Consider the following 17,798-nt stretch of genomic DNA (forward strand, 5'->3'; position numbering starts at 1 on the left):
CTGGCAGCTGGGCGCTCGCGGCGCCTCCGCCAGTCTCCGTGGCAACAGCGCGTGTTCCCTCCCATCGCCCCAGCTAGGCGCAGCCCTGAATTTTTTCCGCCGCGTCCAGGATTTTTAGAAGTGGAGGTGGGAGGGAGCAATGATGCAGAAATCACCAAAAAATTGGGGCGGGGAAAGGGAGCTACAGTGTGGAAGGAGAGCCAGTTACAAAAGTTGCAGCAGAAAGTTTGGGAGGCTGGGCGGGTTCTCTAGACCCAGGAAAGGAGCCAGAGCCAAGGCTGCAGGACTTTTTCGAACTTCTGTGATTCGCGGCGGGGGATGCTGGACAAAAATATGGAACTGATTTCCTCAGCAGTGATTGCAATCCTAGGTTGTGTTGCTCTGTTTTTGTTCCTTCAGTGGAAGAATTTTCGTAGACCTCCGTGCATCCGAGGCTGGATTCCGTGGGTTGGAGCTGGATTGGAGTTTGGAAAAGCCCCTCTAGAATTTATAGAGAATGCAAGAATCAAGGTACGTGGCGGTAGCTGGCGGGGTTTCCAAAGGAGACAATGCGTTTCTTTGTTTGTTTTCTTTCTTTGGATCTCAACCGCATTGTTGGAATAGCGGGGACATGCCCGCTGCTATCCGGACCTAAACCATCTAGTTATTTATTAATTCCTCTGCTAACAATCAACAGCCTTGACGTATGCGAAGTTTTGCCGAAGACATGAAGTAAAACACAGCTTGCACCTGCCTTTTTGGAAGTAGAGACTAACTTTTTTAAGTGCTAGTTACTTAACCGGAGTTAAATTTCAAGTGTGAACATATTAAGTAAATGCTTGCAGTAACTGGGAAAGACAGAAGTGTAATACAACTTAAATTTGTGAAAATGAGTAATAAACTCATATCCAAGTCAGAATTAACACCAGGATATTGTACAGATTGCTTGAGAAGTTGGTCTTTATCAATTTAACGGGCACTATATTTTCAGCTAGTTTTGTTATTTGATAATGATGAGCTCCATTTTTATTGCACTCCAAGGAGATTAGTAATCCTTCTTGCAGTAGATGTTTTTGTCCTTAAAGTACCTTTCAAAAGCACTTTAGGGAACAAACCTTTGTTAGCCTTTTAATTTTTTTTTTGAGACAGAGTCTCACTTTGTTGCCCAGGCTAGAGTGAGTGCCATGCCATCAGCCTAGCTCACAGCAACCTCAAACTCCTGGGTTCAAGCGATCCTACTGCCTCAGCCTCCCGAGTAGCTGGGACTACAGGCATGCGCCACCATGCCTGGCTAATTTTTTTGGTATATATATTTTTTTAGTTGGTGAATTAAAATTTCTTTCTATTTTTAGTAGAGACAGGGTCTTGCTCAGGCTGGTCTCGAACTCCTGACCTTCAGCAATCCGCTGGCCTCGGCCTCCCAGAGTGCTAGAATTATAGGTGTGAGCCACCATGCCTGGCCAGCCTTTTAATTTTTATTCTATTTCCCACAACCAAGATTTTATGGTATTTGTCTAATAAATCTGTGTGATATTGATCAACCATTATTATATTAATAATACTTTCTGTGGTGACTCATTCTTCACATAGGTTCCTATTTAGTTAGCCCCATTTGTAGAATAATTTTGTACAAAGTAGCATTATCTATACCACTGATCATTTACCTTTAGAATCACTGAGATACCAATTTAGTAAAAAACTTGAGAGAATATTGAAGAGAATGAAGGTGAATATAAAAATAACCCAGAATATCACACCAGAAATAAATACTATAAGAATTTAGTATATTTATATTATTTTGGCCTTTTTTTCTATGCATTTACATATTATTTAGTAAACAATAGGTTAATATTGTAATGATATTTTATGTGCTTTTGAATTTAACATGTGAATAATGTGAATAATTTCCCCATGTTATTAAATATTTCTCTGAATCTTCTTTTTAATGACTACATATTATCATATGAGAGTATAATAGTTTACTTAAATCTCATGAGTTGTGTATATAGGTTGCTGCCAGCTTTTTTTCTTTATTTCAACCAATGCTTTAATGAACATTCTTGCATGGATGTGTGCTTACACGCATGTATGTATTGTGCAGTTGTACATTTTGCACTTATTTGATTGTTTCCTTAGATTAAGTTACTAGAAGTAGAATTGCCAGGTTAAAGGACTTGAACACTTAAATTCTTTATATTAATGTGTTACCCTTGGAAAGGGATGTAACAATATACACTTTTTATTTTACTTCGAATGTATGGAATTACCTAGCTTTTCATATCCCGGGCCACACTGGATGTCTTAATTCTTTATAACATTTGCTAGTCTGATAGATGAAAAATGGTATTTGCTAAAGAAATACTCCTTTGTCTCCCACACCCTTCCTTAGGCATGTGAAGGGTCATTGTGGTGATGGAAATATTCTGTATCTTAACTGTATCAATGTGAATAGTATGTTTGTGATATTGTATTATAGTTTTGTAGGATGTTAATACTGGGGAAAACAGTAATGGGTATATAGGATGTCTCTGTAATATTTCTTATGATTGCATGCTAATCTACAATAATCTCAAAATAAAAATAATTAATTAAAAAATACACAAGCATCACTTCTACTACATACTGTATGTGGTTGCCTTCATAACACTGAGGCTGCTGACATGGCACAAACAAAAAGAACAAAAGGAAAGTAAATAAAAAAACCCACTGTTAGCAGAAATTATAACACTATGCATGACTATTTTTCACTGTCCAGTTGTATTGCCACATGTCAGCATTTATCTCAACTATTCAATGTGTTTGAATTTGTTAGTCTATGCCTGGGGCCAGGGTTCATATAGATATTGCAAAAGGCCACCTTCCTAATGGAAAATTAAGAATTTTTGTTTGAACAGAACTTTAACAAACAATGAAAATGATTCATCTTCTAAGTGTTGACAACAAACAAGTGTAGAGAGGGAATACTGGGAAGCAGTGTAGGTGTCTGGCTCACTACTGTGAGAAAATGGGACTTTACTTTTGGGGGTTCCATGACTCTTGGGCCTACAGTTACCTGGTAGTATCCAATAGTGTGTGCCCTCTTACAGGGAGAATAGAGATGACTGATAGATACTGAAGTAGGGATGAGCATAAATGATATTTTGAGATGTTTATAATAACTGTAATGAGATATGAAACTGTGATGGTTTGTTTTGGTGACAGAGTCATGGGTAAGATTGTGGTTTGTTGCCTATGTTCACAGTTGGAAAAAAAATGCTAAATTGTAGTTAGAAGTCAACGAAAATGATGACACATTTTACCCCAACAAGGTCATGGACCCCCTGCAATCAAACCCTTTGCTAAACTATGTTTGTAGGTGCTAAGAGTGGTCTGATAGAGAGAGGAACATTAATGATGTAAGAGAGGGAAAGCAAAAGTGTAGAACAAAGAGAGGACAAGATAGCATAGGATGGATTAATATGACACAAGTGAAGGGTTGTGGACATTTCACAGGGGCAGGAACTTCCATCCATGTTAACAAGAGGGAAAGCATGGAGAAGGGTTCAAAGGTGTATGTTGCAAGATTTGGTGGTGAGATGAGGCTGCTCTTACTTGATTGCCTCCATTTTTCCAGTGAGTTACAAGGCAGGGACTCTATTTCAGAGAGGAAAGGGATAGGCAAGGTGTGTTCAGGTAAAACAGTCATTTTGGAAAGAAAGTGACCATATTAGAAAAGCGTATAGGATTGCAAGATTTTCTGTAAAACCAGCTGGCAACGTTGTATCTTTTTCTTGAGCAATATTGAGCTATAAGGTTTACTTATAAGCCAACTAGTATCTTGAAAACAATGTTCAAATATCACAGTATTGATATATTTTCTAATTACTTTTTATAATTATTATTTTCTAATTATTTCATACTATAAGAAAGGAAGGTATAAATAAATAACATGATTAAAAAGAACATTATATATTAGGACAGAACAAATTACGATTTATGTAATTTAGATTTGAGTGGAACAGTCAAAATTTATAATGAATTACCAAATATAATCATTTTTCTCTTGACTATAACCTCAGCATTGGGGTTCTTGAGGAAAACTGTGTTAATGTAACCTATGGCTTAGAAATGCTTACTAATATGATCTGTGTTTATGTGTTTTATTTCAGTATGGACCAATATTTACAGTCTTTGCTATGGGAAACAGGATGACCTTTGTCACTGAAGAAGAGGGAATTAATGTATTTCTAAAATCCAAAAATGTAAATTTCGAACTAGCAGTGGAAAATACCGTCCATCGTACAGGTAAAGGATATCTTAAGATAGCTCATTTGAAATACAACATTAGAATCCAAGAGTAGCTTTATGTAAAAATTATTTACTTGCTCCTCTGTCAAGAATGATGGGGGTCCATTATTTTATTCTTGAGGTAAGGCTAGAAGGGAAAAAGAATATATGATGAGTTTGTCCGGTCATTGAAAAGCAAATTATTGGCAGCCTAATACATTTAGATTTTAGTTACACGTATGAAAGAGATAAGGTTATCTCACTGATGTTTTCTTTAGAAAATATGGAATCTGTATCATGCTGTAGCTCCCAAGATATGGCTAACTCTGTTCTGCTGGTGTGTATACAATGTTCCACAGGCTACAGCTCTTGGCCTGATGACATGTTGTTACTCTGCTCCCTGAAAGTAGAATTCCACTGCTTAGTAAGCCCTTTACTATGGCATTTCCTGGCATATCCCATAAGGCTGGTAAAGGAAGTGGGGGCGGTGGCTTGCCCTTGCACAAATTCTCCAGTCTCAAAGACTGCAAGATTGTATTATTGATTATCAGCATGTTCCCTGTGTGGTTGTCTGTCTTCATTTCTTCCCGGGAGGCGAATGTCCGTGCTCGTGCCATTTGTCCTTGTGAGAATGCAGAACTGGTTCATTTTGTACTTGGTTCTTTTCTTTGCTTTTACAATATTTGCACTTGCTTCTGCTCCCTATGGCTTCTTTTCTATGCTTGCTTTCTTCTTTGGTTCCTTTTCATGTGGGCTCTTGTGCATTTCTTGCTATTAAGACAAAAATGTTTGTTTTAAAAGCTAGTGGTGATCAATAGCATGATTTTTTTTTTCTTCCAAGAAAACCACATGTTGGTTAAATTCTTTGACTGTTTAGTGCTTCTTGGTATTTTGACTATGGTTCCAGAACAAATAATACAAATATTTTGAATGCTTTTCATCTATATAGTCACATATCCTTTCAGAAAAATGTACCAACCTATCAGAGGTATATGGAAATAATCAATTTATTTCATCTCTACCCCCCCGCCCCATAGGGACTTTTGTGTTTAAATATTTCTATTTAACAGATGAAATATGTTAATATTTACTCTTGAGCCACCTGCCAATTCTTCCCATCTATTCCCCCATCATACAGAAGGTGTATGCTCAGGAAATGTAAAAATAACTTTTAATTCAAATGTAACCTATACATAATAGGTTTATGAAATACGAAATACAAAATTAGTTTTTGAAAAAAGTTACTTCAAAGACAATAAAACAAGATGAAAGAAAAAGATAAAGAAATAAGCTAAAAACAAACAAAAATACCTCACTCATAATCTCACCACTCCAACCTAACCAGGAATCTATATCATGGTGATATACTAATATAAAGGAAATGGTGGGGTCAAAACTGTTTGGGAGTTAGGAAAGGCCTCCTGGTAAAAGTGATATTCAAGAAGACACTTAGAAGACATTTAAGGGTGGATAGAAATTAGTGCCTTATGGGTGTGGGAGCAGGGGTGGGGGTAGAGATGGGCTGATAAAGTAGAGAATGTTCTCAATAGACAGAACCGCTTTGAAAATGCAGGGATATGTAAAATACTATGTGTTTTCAATGTACCTGGATTTAGAGGGGGAAGGGCTGGAAATGCCAGCCCTCTTAATTAACCATTATAGATCATCCCTTAAAGTGAATTACCCCTTAGACTTTTACTATCTTACCATGTACTTTGAATCTTTATCTACTTTTATTCACAGGAGGTGATTTTATGTGCTTGGAAGACTTTGGCTATAGTCCCTAGTGACCAAATAGTAGTAGAGGTATATTGACTGCATGCTTCAAGGAGTTGTTGCTTATTTTGAAAATAATTTTCTCTGTTTGTAGCATCAATTCCAAAGAATATCTTTTTAACACTGCATGAAAAACTCAATGTTATAATGAAAGGGAAAATGGGAACTGTCAATCTCTATCAATTCCCTGGGCAAATGACTGAAGAATTACATGAACAGCTGGAGAATTTAGGCACTCATGGGACAATGGACCTGAACAACTTAGTAAGGTAATTAGATAAATGGTTGCATTAGTATGATTTAATCTTGCCCTTTTGGAATAAAGAGATTTTAAACCTTTATATTAGACTTTAAAAATTATCTTGTGGAGTAATGAAATCTGCCTAACTAGGTTAGAAAACAATTATTTTAATTTTTTAAATTCTAATTAGTGGGTAATCTTCAGTTTAGTATTTCTATTTTATGATGAGCAAATAAGCCAGTACAATCATTGAAGTATATTTACAGTAATTTCTCTTTAGTCATTCCATACAATTGTGTATACTCTACATGAATTTACCTCTTTACAGTTGTCATGCATCTATCAAAATCTTGATAAAACATTCAGTGTAATCTGTGATTGTTAGAACAAGAGGACATTGACAGGATGGGGAGAGAATGTAGATGACAAGGGTCCAGAAGATACTTGTGAAATTTAAAAAGAGGCAAAGGCAGTGTCATTATGGGCTTCAGAACTGAACCCCAGGGTCCTCCAAAGAGACAGGGAATATGGGAAAGAGCAGAGAGAATCAGCCACGTTCTGAAACTTCTGGAAAAGTTAAGGGCTGGGCAAGGGAGCTGAGAGAAAAAATTTCCACATGCGTAAGGAGATTTGGTAAATTAAAATTACCCAAGGCATTCTTCCATCTCAGTGGAATCCTGTTCAGTAGTTCTGGCTCATAAAACAGAATAACATTTAGCATTTTATTAGCGGTCCAGCAACTGGGGGAGGTGGAGGATGGGGAGAAGAAACAACCAAATTTAAAAATTTGCTAAAGCATGCCAGTATCCACAACAAAACAAAGCAATCTCTTGGATATTTTTGAAACTTGAGGGAAGGAGATTCTGAAGGGATAGTAGACAAAAATTAAATAAACAATATTTAGTGTTGCTAATCTAGGGAATGTTAATAATCTTTGATATTTTTTTCTTATAGATACTACAGTAATCATTTTATTCACTTACAGTAAAACTTATTGGTGATAAGTGCTATATTTCAATATGCAATAGCTTGAATTTGTGGCATCCTGTGAGAAATTAGGAAATTTGGGAACTAACATTATCCTTGATTCTTTGGTTATATTTTTGTGCTGCTATCTAAAGGCGTGGACTGTATCTTACCTATTGTCATTATTTGCTAATTAAATTCTTGTTGAATTATATTGATTCAATTTATTTCTGTTTATTATATTTGTCAGGGTCTAATATGCTCACTTAGAAAGCATTTAAAAATCTTCAGATAAATAAGACCATAATTTCAGTTCTTTTTGAATTATCTAGACCACAGTAAGCAAATATTAAAACTTAACACTGACTTTTTCCCAAGAGAATCTGTCACTTATTATCTACCCCTGATATATTAATAGCACTATTAAATAATGCCCTCTTTTGTATCTTGTGCCTTTCTCCTTTGGTCTTTGGGTCTGACTTTCCATGTGTTTCTGTCTTTGTAGGCATCTCCTTTATCCAGTCACAGTGAATGTGCTATTTAATAAAGGTTTGTTTCCTACAAACGAGAGGAAAATCAAAGAGTTCTATCAGCATTTTCAAACTTATGATGAAGGTTTTGAGTATGGGTCCCAGATGCCAGAATACCTCCTAAGGTAGAGAGTCATATAATTAATTCATTGACCAAGTTCCTCATAGAAATTCATATATCCTGTCATTTCTATGCTCTAAGTAGATATAATAGCAGTTGAAGTAGGAGAGAAGCTATTTCTTATGATCTATTTTTTGGGGCGAGTGGGTGTCTGTGTATGAATTGAACTAAAGAAGAGAGATACACTTCTTTTTTTTTCTTATTTTGATGAGCAAAAACAGAGAGAGAGAGAGATGGGATTAAGAATTTATTGTGTGGCCTTTTATCCCATTTACAGCTTATTATTATCACATTCATGACGACATGCTACAGTTTGGATCCCTGCTAAATCATCCAGTGTGAGCAATCTCAGAATCAGACATTATCATCCTCATTCTCTCTGAGGCAGAAGTGGGTGTGATCAACTGTATTTCTCACAGTTGGCTCAGACAAATGTTTGCAAAGTGGTTCACGTGCAACATAACTGCATGATTTTTAAATTTCTTGGCAGCGGCTCTATGTTTTACTCCATTTGGGCTGCTATAGGGAAATATCATAGACCGCGTGACTTTTAAGCAACAGAAAATTATTCCTCCCAGTGCTGGAGGCTGGGAGGTCTGAGATCAGGGTGCCACTATAGTCGGGTTCTTGAGGGTCATCTTCAAGGTTGGAGGCTCCCAACTTATCACTATGTTCTCACATGGGAGAAGGGGCAGACACGCTTCCTTGGCCTCTTTTAAAAGGCACTAATGCTATTCATGAGGGCCCCACCCTCTTGACCTAATGACCTCCCAAAGGCCCCACTTCCTTGTACCATCACATTGGAGGTTAGGATTTTAACATATGGATTTTGGGGGTGGGGGGACACAACTATTCAGATCATAGCAGTCTACAGTGGTGACTGGTGAGGAAAGATTATAAAAAGATTATAGCCAGTTTGGTTTACCTGGCTTTAAACCCAGCATTTGGTCCCCATGCTGGGTTTTCATCTTCCCTCAATTTCCAACAGCCACAGTAAAAACAGACCTGGCAAGTCGGGGGCCTGCTGTCTTATTCAGTGTCAATCCAATAGGAATCTGAACATTTACTTACAGAAGACACTAAAAGATGTTTACCTCTCCCCCTCAATTGTCCTTGTGTACTAATGATTCTGAAGGTAGACCATTCATGAAATTCTACCTGAAAATGAAGAAGAAATTTGGAGAAGTAATTTTTTCTAATCCCACAGACATTCCCTGCTTTTATGCTGTAACCTGTTATTCCTAAAGTGCTTTCAAATCAATTTTTTTTTTTTTCTTTTTTTAAGGGGAGTTAATACAGTTGTACCAAATCAATTTTTACATATTTTTTTTCTCATGTAGAAACTGGTCAAAGTCTAAAAAATGGTTCCTAGCCCTGTTTGAAAAAAACATTCCAGATATAAAAACATACAAATCTGCAAAAGGTAATTCCATGGTAAGTACTTTTTACCTTTTGCTGCTAAAATATATGAGATGAAGATAGCAATAAGCTATTATTGTTAAAATATATTTTTGCTAAAAAACGTAAGATTGATTAGATCTCATTTTTGTGCCAAGCACTGTACCAGACATGTTTAGATACATTATTTTATTATTACAGCCTCACAACACTGAAGTATTAATCCTATTCTACATAAGAAAAAGACTGAGACTAAATCAACACCAAAATAAAACACAATTCTGATGTTCTTTACTGATTTATATATTATCATCAATAATGTTAGCAGTGACAAATGGGAGTAATGGAAAATTAGGGAAGGAAAATAAAGTTCTACAAAGTAGACTTTATTCTTGATGCCACTCCCACTAGTTGTTTGTCTCTTCAAATGCAAGGAGGTAGAATGGTATAATTTTAAAAGCAAGGCACTAGGTAGGAGTCAGTGCCCTGCGTGTTATTCGAGATCTGTGGTGGTTCAAGTGTTGTCCTTAGACCATCAGCGCTAACAGCACCTGGGAACCACTCAATTGGATGACTCTGGGGTGGAGCCCAGCAATCTGTGGTCCAGCCATCCTTCCAGGTGGTTCTGATGCTGACTCGTGAATGGGTCTCAGCTCTGGCTGCACATTAGAATCACCTCTGGGCGCTTTGAAAACTATCTGATGCCTGAATCCACCCTCCGAGACTGGGTTTCATATGGTCTGGACTGCCTGGGCCCAAAGCCAGTCACCAGCTGTGTGACCTTGGGCACAATACCTAACCTCTTGGCCTCAGTTTCCTCACCTATCTCATAAAGTTCTGGGATTATAAAGTACTTAGAACATAGTAAGGATTAGACAAGAGTTTATCATTGTTGTTATTATTTTTAATCTTTCAGTATTTAAAGATGACATCAAAAGTTTTTGTTTGTTTGTTTTTAGCTGTACAGCAAGTGTTATAAACAACTCTGCTTGAAACTAGAAAGGAAGATGACCTTAGAACAAAGGAATATGTGAATGTTTAGGTATCTCACCCCTGAATAATGGGAACAGAAAGCTATCCTGGGAATGCCCTTCGTTGACAGACTATGTTTCATCTAAAATTTCTGTTTTAAAAACAACCCAGACAAACACACCTTTTTGTTTGCATTATTTTACAGAATTTAGGGGCATAAGCATATGTGTATAAAATGTATACCCAGACAGATATGTAAACTATGGGCCTAGTAAACAAGGTTTCTAAATCCCCAGCTAAAATTCCCTACTGATAATACCTCTAGAATAACATTTATTTTTCTTACTTTGAAGAAATGAGGAATTTTAAATCATAGGTACTCTAACTCCCTATTTGAGTAAAGACAGAATTTGAACTTTGCTGAAGCCAATGCAATGTTTAAGACTTTGAGAGAGAATTCAGCTTGAACATTGATGAGCAGTTTAATTTCAGTTTTTAGCGTATCACTTCTCTGTTTTCCTCTAGCAGTGTTTACACTGAGCTTATGTTTTTATACTCCATTTTTTTAAAAAAATGCGGGTTAAAAAGATTTTGTTGTCTTCTGCCTAAGTAGATTTCAATGGCCCAATGAAGCAGAAGGCTGAGTAAAAGTTGTCTCATTTTTTAAATATATATACACATTTTATCACATCATAAATGTAAAATGTGATTTCTTTCAAGTTATAGATATATATTAAACTAATATTTTCATTTAAATTTATGACTGCATCACAGCATAGCATATCAAAATAATGAAATACATCTATAGGATTTTCATGAGATATAAACTTTGTCCTATAACAACATGTGTTGTAAGTACGATAGAAACCAGCGGTAAAGGAAATTCATATCTAAACTATTTTCAATTCTGCTGATTCATTATTACATAAGCAATAACAATAGAGCACCAGCTAACATTTATGGGGTGTTTACCTTGTGCTGGGCATATTTTACATGTTTCACAAAGTAATTTCGTAATTTATTTTTCACAATAATTTTAATACCATAAAACCTGGGGATTATTAAACCCAGAAAGCTGAGTATTATAGTAGTCAATCTCTCTTGAAAAGTTGCATGCCTTAGTAAGCAACAGCAAGTGTCTCTATTTTATCATGTATTTTATATGCTAGTGTTTTAAAAGTTATGTTCTGAGTCATAGGATCTAAAGCAAAAACTACTGTATGTTATGATACAGTGCAGTTCTCTTACTTCCTAATAGGTCAGAACTAAGGTTTGTGTCTCCAGTGGGGCAGTATAATAGAGTGGATAAGAGTGTAGGCTCTGGAGCCAGGGCAAGGCTCATGGGATTGGATCTCATCTCACCATCTTCAAGTTGTATGTTCCCGGCAAAATTCCCTGATTCTTTGTGCTTCAGTTTTCTCTAATGTAGTGATGAAGGTAATAGTATCTGCTTCTTGGAGTTGCAATGAGGATTGAAATGACTTAAATACTTGTCAATCAACTTTCCCTTAGCAAGCAGTGACTAGATACAAGCTCCCATTATTTTTATCACCTAGACCTGAGTCGTTTAAGATTCAAAGTACACTAGTAACTTAATGAAAATGTTACAGTGTCTGAATTTCTTCTCCATGATAGGGAGGGAACCATTGGCAAAGGCAAATCTGGGGAAATCTCCCCATGAAGGAAATGTCTTTATGGAATTTGTATGGTGACCTGGGAGTAATCATAGTAGGTGGCCCTGGGACGGGCCCTGCTCTGAGCTGCCACATTCAAGTCAAATGTCAATGCTCTGCATGGTTTTAGAGTATTGCGGTATTTATAATATATTGCAATTCTCTCTCTCATGGTGTATAGGCTGAGAATCTGCATGATGGGTGGGTGTAGGGTTTCTTCTGAATGCTCCAGGGATCTGTGTTTTTGTGTTGCTTGCATTTTCCTAAGAGCAGAGGCTTATTAAAAAGAGGATGGGGGTGGGGATAGGGGGAGAAAGAAAGAAAGAAATGAAAACACTCAATTTACCAATACACTTAGGCAAGGCAGAGGTCCAAAGTGAATTCTGCCCTCTGAAAGGTTTTGTTTTAAGCACTTCATGGGTAGTAATTTTCTTCTCACAACGATTCTGTGATGTAGGCACCATATTATGACCATTTTAAAGATGAGGGAACTGAGGCACAGAGAGATTAAAGTAACTTGTTCAAGTTCTTCCAGCTCTTACATATCTGAGCCAGGATTTGAAACAAGGCAGTAAGGCAGTTGAGCTCCAGAATCCGCACTCTTATTTACCGTGCTGCTTGTAAGTATGGGAATCCCTTAGCATGCCTCAATTGCAAAGCCCAGGAATGACAAGAATAATGTATTTTGTCTTAAAGGAAAATGCATGATCTTTTGTTTATTAACATTCATCTTTGTCACATAGTTACGGTTTGACAATATTTCTTTTAAACAGACATTATTTCAGGCTGTGATGGATATTATAGAGAAGATAACAAATGAACAAAACTGTCCCAATTATGGGCTCTTAATGCTTTGGGCTTCTCTGTCTAATGCTGTTCCTGTAAGTATATTGGTAAAATGCAGCTTACATTGCTGTCTACTGTCCTTTGATTTTTTTTTCCTTCATTTTTCTTTTTCTTTTTTTCTTTTTTTCTTTTTTTTTTTCTTTTTGGTAATCTTTTCACTTATTCTGGGGAAGAAAAAAACTATAGTGGATTCAGCTGTGAGATAAAAATCAAAACTGAAATGCCTAATGAAATCCGGATAGGTTATTACACAAAGGAGGCAAAGCAGAGATCCAGAGTGAATTCTGTGTCACGGCATGAAGGAAAACTTGCGTTTTGAAAGGGGCCAGTTGTGACAACACCTTTTCATGGAGCAGTTTCTATGTGTCAGGCAACGTGCTTAGTATTGGTGCTGAAAAAAAAAAAAAAGAAAAAGGATTGGTCTCAACCTTTTATTTGAGAGAGAATAGGTAAGTTCCAGGGTAGAATAGGGGTAGGGTAGTTCCAGGTGGAACTGGGCTTGAATCCAGACATCCCCAGCCATAGCTGTGGAATCTCCTGGAGGTATCTTAAAATCTCTCTGCCTCCATTTCCCTAATTGGTACAAAAGGGATAATGTACACAGAACTCCTAGTATGGTCCTAGGACTTGGGTACTCAATAAGCAGTAACTCTCATTTCTTCCCAAAGTAAATGAGGTAAGACCAGCTGCTACCAATCAACGTTAGCTCTTTCTCTCCCTCTCCGCCTGTTTTTCTGTGCACCATTCCCATTTGCATTACTTGACTTTTTGGTCCTGTTAAGCTTCCCCATGAATGGTGCTGGTGAAATTGAACTCTTATACTGCTATAGAGAGCAGAGACTTTTTTTTGACTGTTTCTTTTTTTAAAAAGCTGTCATGAACTAGATTAGAGCCATAATATTTGTCTGCCACTTCATATTCAATGCATACCAGTTTCTGGGTCAGGAGGCTCTCACATTAGCCTAAGCTGCTACTTATATTATCTGAAATTAAAGGGTAACCTTTTTTTGTGTGTGTGTGTGTATATATATATATATATATATATATATATATATATATATTTACTTTTTACTAAACAGGGTGCTTAACCCATCTCAAAGGATAAGTGCGGTCATTTTTCTTCCTCTGTCTTTTAACAAATAGAAATAAGGCAGAAGTTTTAAGTATTATTTATTTATCCTTCCTCTTAGGCCTGGGTTGTTAAAGGCTTTATAATTACTGATATTCTATTTTCCCTTCACTTGTAAAACTTAGTAGGTAAAGAGCAGAGATAGAAATTCTGGCCTCTCTGCTCAAATGTATCACAGCCAGTAGAATATATATTTCATCTGGCATGGTCAAGTAAAAATAGTCTAATCCTATTCCTTTACTTGTGTCCCACTCATGTTATTATCTGACTTTTCTTTAAGTAATTTTCTTGGAAACGTTAAGCCATAGCAAAACTGAAAAGTAAACATCAAAACAAATCCCAAAGCAGGAACAAAACAGCCATTCCTGTCAGAGGATTAATTTTCAAGATCGCGTTAGAAACATCCCCCGGAAGAAAGCCACACAAAGCCCCATTGATCTGACACAGGGGAAGTCAGTTCTTTGGAATTTGTTCCTGGCACTGGTCTGAAAGGATTTAAATCATTCATTTCAGAAAGGAAGTGTCTGATGATTAGAGAAAGTTCCATCTCACTGGCTTTTGTTGGTACCTCCAAGAGGCAGCCTGGTGTGCAGGCAGAGACCCTGGAAAGGTTTGAGTAAGGTCCAAAGCCAGTTCCCAGCACTGGGGGACAGTGGGTCAATTGTTTACCTCTCCAAGCCTCAGTGTCCTCATCTGTAAAATGGGATTAGTGCATCCTACCTCAAAGGTTAGCTGTTCGGATTATTTTGGTAAGAAATGGAAAGTGGCTAACAGTACCTGGCTCAACATAGGTGCTCAGTAAATGTTAGTTTTCTTCCCTAACAAAAATCGTCTCCCTAGTTTCAGTCAATCATTACTTTCAATGACCCATTAGTAATGAATGTAGACTATCCTGGCTTCCAAATGCTCAAATGCTTGACTGCTCAGAGGCCCCTGGATGAGAGTGTCCACTGCTGTTGTGGGTTTTATAACCTCCGTCACTACTGAGAGAGCTGCTAAAGCCCTGCAGGGGTATAGGTGGCAGGTGGTGGGGCCTGTCCTTTCTTAGAGCCCAGATCACATCCTTATCTCCTCTCTCCTAATTTTGTAGTCTGCCTCAAGGCCTGTGAGACTCATAGCGCAGGCATCAGATGGGCTTGGTACCAGGTCATTGGAGGCTCCATGATGGTCTAGGTAAACTTTGGTAGACTGGCCCAAAATATTAACCATAATTTATGAACTTATTTCTAGGGGAAAACCATTTCCAAGTTCTAAGAAATTTCTGACTGCCAAATGACCCCTTTAGAACATTTCTCCAAACCCATCTCAAAACTGACATTTTGCCTTTTTTACCTGCTTTTTCTCTGAAGTTTCTTTCTACATACTTTCGGGTGAGAGCACCACCCCGTCCAACTCTCAACTCCTGCAGCACTTGTTGTCTGTAACATGTGTTGGCGTTTTCACTTTCTTGTACAGTTAGCTATTTTATTCTTCCTCTGTGTATTCATATCCCCACCTTAATGTGAAAATTCTTTGGGCAGGAACTGTCATATTTGTGTGGACCATGATTGGTGGAAGACTATCTGTCATGTTACGGAGACTCCTTCAATATTTGCCAAATCTGTTTTTGATTGAATGAATGAATGATGTCGGAGAACATGCTCAATTCATCTTCTCTTTGACACATCATACGCAGAGCTTTCCCAAGAATCCTTATCCCGTCTCACCTTTGTTTTTACCCCCCAAAACAATGGAAAGACATTGTGGTAGCTGCTTCTGCAGTTCAATGAGCCTGGTGGCTCTTCTTTATTTTGCCCAGCTGTGACCATGGACTTGACCTCTTTGGCCAAATACTAATTGGTATTGCTGGGAGCAGTGTTTAACTCCTTTCCCAAATGTGGTTGCATAAAGACCTCAAGGCCATTGGTTCTTGTTTATTGACTCAGTAATAAATATAAACTTATTAACTATTCTCTTTTACATACCTTTACTGATTTTTAAAAAGTGCCTTAGTTTTTAAAGGTAGCAAATAACAGATTTTTAAAAAGAGAAAGCTGTTAAGGAAAAAAGAAGCATTAAAAATGGTAACAACAGTATGTACAACTATTTGTAGCTTAGCTGAATTCCTTGTATTTGTCATAAAAATAAGTATTATCCAATTTTAATGAATCTCTAAAACTATTAATATATTTAGGCACATAAAACTCTGAACCCTCTTTTGTGTAACTAAACTATCTATGCACTATCACTAAAATTTTTTTCTGCCAACGTGAACTCTGACTCTTTAAGATGCATTGAATATGGAGTGATTATTTAATTAAATCCAATAATCCAGCACTTCCATCTATAGATAATAGCAGAAAGGGGGCCTGAGTGGGGAGACAGGATAAGAGAGCTCTCTGAGCATCTGTTTCTTCATCTGTAAAAATGAACTGGATACTCTCTAGGGCAAATCTTTCCTAATCTAGATAATGCCTCAGAAAAAGGGTCTCTGGATTTTAGGTGTCTTGGTTCTCCTGTTCACCTTGTTTGTATAAACAGTACCATATTTGTCCTTGCAATGTCAATTTAATGTCACAAAAAGGAAAACAATGAACAGTGTTGAACTTGTCTGATTTGAGCACTTTCAGACAATTGCTCTTCTTCTTTTGACCACAGAGGGGAGTACTGGGATTATTTAAAAGTATGTAATGTCACCTCATAAAAGAAACAAAAGGACTTAAATTACACAAAGTATTGCCGGAGTCATTTCAGGACTGATTTTCCTAGATGAAACTGATTTTGCAATAAATGTTTATAGAAAAAAACGAAAGGGAAATCCAAGCCTCTTTCAATGTTCTTATACAGGTTTCCTTTATTATATAACCTAACAATAGAAGCAAAAACATCTGAGTAGAAAGTTAATTTTTAAGATGTATAGCAGTATAATTCTATCTTGTAATACCATAATCAGGAGAGATATGAAATAATTTTGTTTGGCCAATAGAGAAAGTATGCAAGTATACTATGTTCAACTAAGATTCCATTGTGAAATGACCTTATTTTTCAAGTTGAATACTCTCATAATTTAGCTTATGGGGTTTTTAGGTATGGTTTCCTGGGTCTATTTAAAATAGCCATGTTTCATTTGCAGAATGTAAAATTTGCTAATCCTTTTATATTGTAAGGAAATTAAATCTTTAAAATGTTTTTTATTTTAGATTAATAATCTCGTGTCATAATTTGTTGCTTTTAAATATTTAAGGTATGCCCATATAATATTGCATGCTGCTTTTAGTAGCATAAACATTTACTTTTCTCATTTTTTAGTGAAGACTAGAGTTTGATCTTTTTAAATAATATAGTTAAGCTTTAGTGACCGAATAAGATTATAAATCTGACCTCTTACAAACATGTAACATCTCTTCTGTTCATAAAATCTGCTTATTTTCAAAGATTCTCTTTACTAATGTGCTCTTAATGTTAATTTAAACATTGTCATCGTTTCTTTTCTATAGTTAATACTAAATATGCTTCTGTTTACCTTTAAAGAATTTTATATTTTTGATATGTGTTTTTCTTTTTAAGGTTGCATTTTGGACACTTGCATTTATCCTTTCTCATTCCAACATCCACAAGGCCATTATGGAAGACATATCGTCTGTGTTTGGCACAGCAGGTACTGAACCTGAGTTAAGTTACTTAAAAAGACACATCTAATAATGCATGTTTGTCACACATTGGCAAAGTGAAATATATATGATTTTATAGAAATTCAACATAATTCAAAGTTCAACATAATTTGCTGTATATTTCAGGACATAAATTGATCAGGTAGAATCCTAGAATTTAATTACTGTCTAGCATTTTAGAGATCATCTAGTACAACTCTCTTATTTTCCAAATGATGAAATAAGTGCTATATCTATAGAGATTGTGATTT

The 17,798-nt window shown here is 36.5% G+C and overlaps 1 protein-coding gene across 2 annotated transcripts in view; it reads left to right on the forward strand.

The window, feature by feature from the left end:
* The first annotated feature begins 132 nt into the window (after positions 1–132).
* The window catches only part of CYP39A1 (cytochrome P450 family 39 subfamily A member 1), a 90,472-nt gene continuing 72,806 nt past the window's right edge, over positions 133–17,798 (forward strand). The window contains exons 1-7 of one of the 2 annotated variants that reach the window (XM_076003311.1): positions 137–510; positions 4,128–4,263; positions 6,116–6,290; positions 7,734–7,883; positions 9,220–9,313; positions 12,696–12,803; positions 17,444–17,534. In XM_076003311.1, the coding sequence (XP_075859426.1) occupies positions 319–510; positions 4,128–4,263; positions 6,116–6,290; positions 7,734–7,883; positions 9,220–9,313; positions 12,696–12,803; positions 17,444–17,534 (946 nt within the window). In that variant the 5' untranslated portion in view covers positions 137–318. Of the gene's footprint in view, positions 511–4,127; positions 4,264–6,115; positions 6,291–7,733; positions 7,884–9,219; positions 9,314–12,695; positions 12,804–17,443; positions 17,535–17,798 lie in introns of both variants that reach the window. The other variant, XM_076003312.1, reaches the window with a different exon arrangement.

The sequence above is a fragment of the Microcebus murinus genome, chromosome 5 (assembly GCF_040939455.1).
Source record: "Microcebus murinus isolate Inina chromosome 5, M.murinus_Inina_mat1.0, whole genome shotgun sequence".
Taxonomy (NCBI): Eukaryota; Metazoa; Chordata; class Mammalia; order Primates; family Cheirogaleidae; genus Microcebus; species Microcebus murinus.